The sequence below is a fragment of the Plasmodium gaboni genome, chromosome 13 (assembly GCF_001602025.1).
Source record: "Plasmodium gaboni strain SY75 chromosome 13, whole genome shotgun sequence".
NCBI classification, from domain to species: domain Eukaryota; phylum Apicomplexa; class Aconoidasida; order Haemosporida; family Plasmodiidae; genus Plasmodium; species Plasmodium gaboni.
In genome coordinates, this window is record NC_031493.1 from 405,278 (window position 1) to 410,183 (window position 4,906).

The following is a 4,906-nucleotide window of genomic DNA, read 5'->3' on the forward strand; positions in this document are numbered from 1 at the left end:
ACATTCACATTATTCTTAATTGTAACCTTTCATAGATTATATATATATAAAAAAAAAAAATGTCATAGTTAAAAATAATAACCCATATTTATGGTCCATAAAATATAGAGTTATATATAAGCATATATATATATATATATATATATACATATATATTTATATTTAATATAATTTTAAAAATAAAATATTTTTTTATTTAATATGGAAATAATATTCCTTAGTTCGTTCACATTCATAATATTTTCTATATTATTGATACTTATAGTACCTTGTTATTGCTTTATAATAAAAGATAGTAATATAATTAATGATAGGTGGCAATATGAAAATAAGGAGAATACAAATAAGATAGGGTCATATAGAAAAAAACTTAAACATAATGTTAGTATAAATAAAGATATAAAAGGAGATGAACATATTATGTCATCATATGAAAATGAGAAATATATAAAAAAGTTATTAGAAGATTATGAGAAATATAAAATTACAACATATAGTTCAGAAAATACTTTTTTTTTCCCAGGACAAGGTGAACAATATTTGTCTATGGGATTAGATACATATAATAATTATAAAGAATGTAAAGAATTATATAATAGTGCAAGTAAAATATTAGGATATAATTTAATGGATTTGATAAAAAATGGGCCGATAGAAAAATTAAAAAATTCAGAAATAGCACAACCATCTATATATACAGTATCTATGGCTTCATTAGAAAAATTAAAAATTGAAAATAATGATGCTTATATGAAATTAAATTTATGTATGGGTTATTCATTAGGAGAATATTCAGCTTTAACATGTGCAAATTCTTTATCATTTGAAGAAGGTGTATATATAACAAAAGAACGAGGTAAAGCAATGCAATATTGTTCTACATTATATAATATGACAACTATTGCCATTGTAGGATTAACATTAGATAATATAAAGAAATTAATAGAAGAAGTTAACAAAAAAATGAATGATGATATATTTATTGTTAGTTATATGACAGATAGAAAATTTGGTTTATGTGGAAAACCAGATACTATGGACTATCTTAATACATTAGCTAAAGAAAAATATAAAGCCATATTTACAAAAAAATTAGAAATAGCTGGTGCTTTCCATTCTTTTTATATGTTCCCAGCAAAAGAAGCATTAAAAAATGTTTTAAAACAAATAACATTTAAAAAGTTATCCGTACCTGTTATATCTAATGTGGATGGAAATGCATATGATGATCCAGTTATTATTAAGGATCTTTTAATTCTTCAGTTAACTAGCCCAATAAAAATTAATACATGCTTACAAAATGTTTTAAAACATGGATATAAATCAGGATATGAATTGGGTCCAGGTACTATAAATACAAATTTGTTAAGAGACTTATCAAAAAATACAAAAAGGGCAATAACATATATATGATACAAACAAAAAAATAAATATTAAATTAATACATACATATATATATATATATATATATATATATATTATAGTTATTTTTTATATATGGTTCATATTTATAATTAACAAAAAAAAAAAAAAAAAATTGAAAAAATTTTATAAATTCACAATAAAAAGTATATGTTATATTTTTAAATGTTTAGTTAAATCATATTTATACGTATTAAAGATTTTTTTTTTTTTTTCTTTTTTTTTTATGTACTAAAAAATGAAAAATAAGAGTAACTTTATAACACAAAAGAAAAGAAAATATTTAAATAAATAAATATATATATTATTTGAAAAAATGAAGAGAATTATATATATATATATATATATATATATATATATATATATATATATTTTTAGCTTATTAAAAATCATTGCTTTTCATAATATTTTTATTCGATAACAATTCTGTGTATATTTGTATCACATGTATTTTCTTCTATATTTCTAAGATTAGTATACTTGCTATTGTCATAATGGTTTGAATTGGTAATATTAAATTTGCTATTATTTATATGTTTGATTGTATGTTCATTATTTATACTTGTTTTTTTCGGTGCCTTTTCTTTGATCTTATTTAGAAACTCCTGCACAGAATATATAGAATTTTTTTCCATATTCATTTGTAATTTGCAATTTTTTTTTTTTTCATTTAATATATTATCAAATTTAAAATTATTAACAATATTTAAAAGAACATCTTTTCTACTATATGAGAAATCTTCCTTTTGAATATTATTTGTTTTATTACTATATTGGTCATCATTTTTTATTCTTTCTTCTTTTTTATGTGGATAATCATAATTATTATTATCATTAATAATATTATTATTATTATTTATATCACCATTATTTTTGTTTGTTCTCATTTCGTATAGGCAATAATTCTCATTTTTATATCTATTAAATATTTCATTTAAACGATCATGCATAATATTAAAATTTTTTTTTTTTTTTAAATATAATTGGTCTCTTTGTTTTATTGTATTATTATTACTTAAAGGTTTATTTTTATCAACAGTTGCAATATTATGTCTTTTTATTGCTATGGTGCCATTTTGATCTTGATATGTATTATTAATATGTCTGAATTTAAATAATTGTTCGTATAATTTTTTTTTTTTATCATCCTTTTCTTTCTTTTCATAATCTTTTATATTTTTATTATATTCCTTTTGTAATAATTCTTCATTAGTATATTCTTTTTCTTTATCATATTCATATATAATATTTTCTTTATCTTTATATTCAACATCTAAACCTTCCCCCTTCTGATTTTTTTTTTTTTTTTCCACCTCCATATTTAAATGGTTATTCAATGTTTTAATATTATTATTATAAGCAGAATCAACATTATGAATTCCATAATTTTTATTTTTTATTCCATTTTTATAATTTTTTTGTTGGGAACTTGGAAACATATTTGAATTGCTTATATAATTATTATTTTGGTTACTAGAATTATTATAATTTCCATTATATTTTAATTTATTTTGCATACTTAGTAATTGTTTTATTTTATTTACACTTTCCTTTATTTTCTTCTGTTCTTCTTGTTCATAATATAATTTTTTATCTTCATGTTCTATATAATTTTTATTTTGTTCAGATGAAAGTTTATATTTTATGTAATTAGCTTTTATGTTATCACCTTTAGGAAGATTATTTGTATTATAATTATTATTTGAAGACGAATGACCTGATGATATTGTGTAAGAAATATTTTTTATTTTATTTATTTTATTATTATTATTTATTTTTAATATTTTTCTTTTTACTAACCATTTTTTTATATTATATTGTATTAAAGCAATACATTTTAAAAACCATACCAAGGTCGTATTATATGTGTATATAATTTTACTATTATTTACTAAACTATTAATATGTACTTTTATCCTTTGTTTTTTTTTTTCTGTTTTGTCTTGTATATATATTTGTATATTACTTGTTGTTTTATTAGATAGATCTTCATAAATAATATCCCATTTATTATCTTCAATTTTTTTGTTTCTTTCGATTTTTTCTTCTTCAGATATTTCTAATGATGAATGAAAATCATAATAACTACAATTACTATGATAATTATTACTATTCTTTTTGGTTGTGCTGCTTTTTATTTTATCATGTATGTATGATATATTTGCTTCACTTCCTTCAAATAAATTTTCATTTTTGTGAATCATATTCTTTTTTTCATCATATTTTAAATTAAAACTACTATATTTTTTCCGATCCAATTTTAAATTTTCATAACTCCAGTGTGTTGTTTTTGTATGAATAGGAGTACTCATTATTTTATTTAAAAATGTGGTCACTTTTTTCTTTCTAATTTTTAATATACATTTTTGAACTTCATTAATACTAGACATGGCAGTTTCAATAAATTTCTTTTTTTTATTGTCATCTGTATAGGTAACATCACTTAATATTTTTTTTTCTTTATCATTTTTCATAATATTTGAAAACAATTTTGTAGAATCCTTTAAAGACTTATCTGGTAACATTTTTTCTGTATGCTTTTGTATGAATATATTTTTTTTATTCTCTTCATTTTTGTCACTATCATAATGAGCATCCGTTTTACAGTTCACATGATCATCTTTTTCAATAATATCAGTACTTAAAATAATATTATTAATATCATTTTTATTTGTTTTTTTTTCTTTCATAGTATCAATATCTTTGTTATTTATACAAACATTATTTTTTTTACTAGTCACACTATTTTTGTATTCATTAGATGTTATATCATCATTTGTATTTTCCATATTACTTTGTTCCTTAGTTATATTATCAGAATATAAAACCTTTTCCATGGAATCGTATGTAGTATTATATATATCTTTATTATATGTTTCCTTCAATTTAATCATTTCTTTTTTTATTTTTTTAATTTCCTTTTTCAATCTTTTAACTTGATTTTTTTGCTTCTCATTTTTTTCAATCTTATCAAAATGATTATTATTGAAATTTATATTTTTTTGATCGTCTTCAATTTCTTTATTCACAATAATATGATCTTTATTTGATATTATAGGTTCGTAATATATATTATTATTTTGATTATCCTTTATGCTATGTACATATATATTTTTTTTTTTGTTTTCATCTTTTACATTATTTTCAATACCTTTCGTTTCTTCTTCATTATATATAATATGTTTGTAATCTTTTGTATCCTTCAATTCATTTATATTTATATTATTTACATTGTTCATTTTATTTATTTCTTGTAACACATCTGTGTTAGATATATTATTGACATTATCATCATTTTTGTTGTTATTTAACAAATAATTATTTTCACACTCTTTCTCTGTTTCATTGAATAAAGTATCATATTCACCATATAATAAAACATTTTTCTCGATATATTCAATAACTTGATATAATTTAAAATATTCCTTTTGATCATGTAATCTTATTAAAGTATTATCCTCGAAAAATTCGTTGCTAACCCAAT

At 19.5% G+C, this 4,906-nt stretch overlaps 2 protein-coding genes across 2 annotated transcripts in view; one reads left to right on the forward strand and one right to left on the reverse strand.

Moving 5' to 3' along the window:
- Window positions 1-201: 201 nt before the first annotated feature.
- Window positions 202-1,413, forward strand: PGSY75_1312000 (malonyl CoA-acyl carrier protein transacylase precursor; the record flags this gene model as incomplete). The annotated part of the gene is made up of 1 exon (XM_018787184.1): window positions 202-1,413. The coding sequence occupies one exon, from the start codon at window positions 202-204 to the stop codon at window positions 1,411-1,413; it is 1,212 nt and encodes a 403-aa protein (XP_018639926.1).
- A 419-nt stretch (window positions 1,414-1,832) lies between these two features.
- PGSY75_1312100 (hypothetical protein) overlaps window positions 1,833-4,906 on the reverse strand; it is a gene marked incomplete at both ends in the record, with an annotated part of 4,270 nt that continues 1,196 nt past the window's right edge. The window contains one exon of the mRNA XM_018787185.1: window positions 1,833-4,906. This exon is cut by the window's right edge and continues 589 nt beyond it. Within this exon, the coding sequence (XP_018639927.1) occupies window positions 1,833-4,906 (3,074 nt within the window).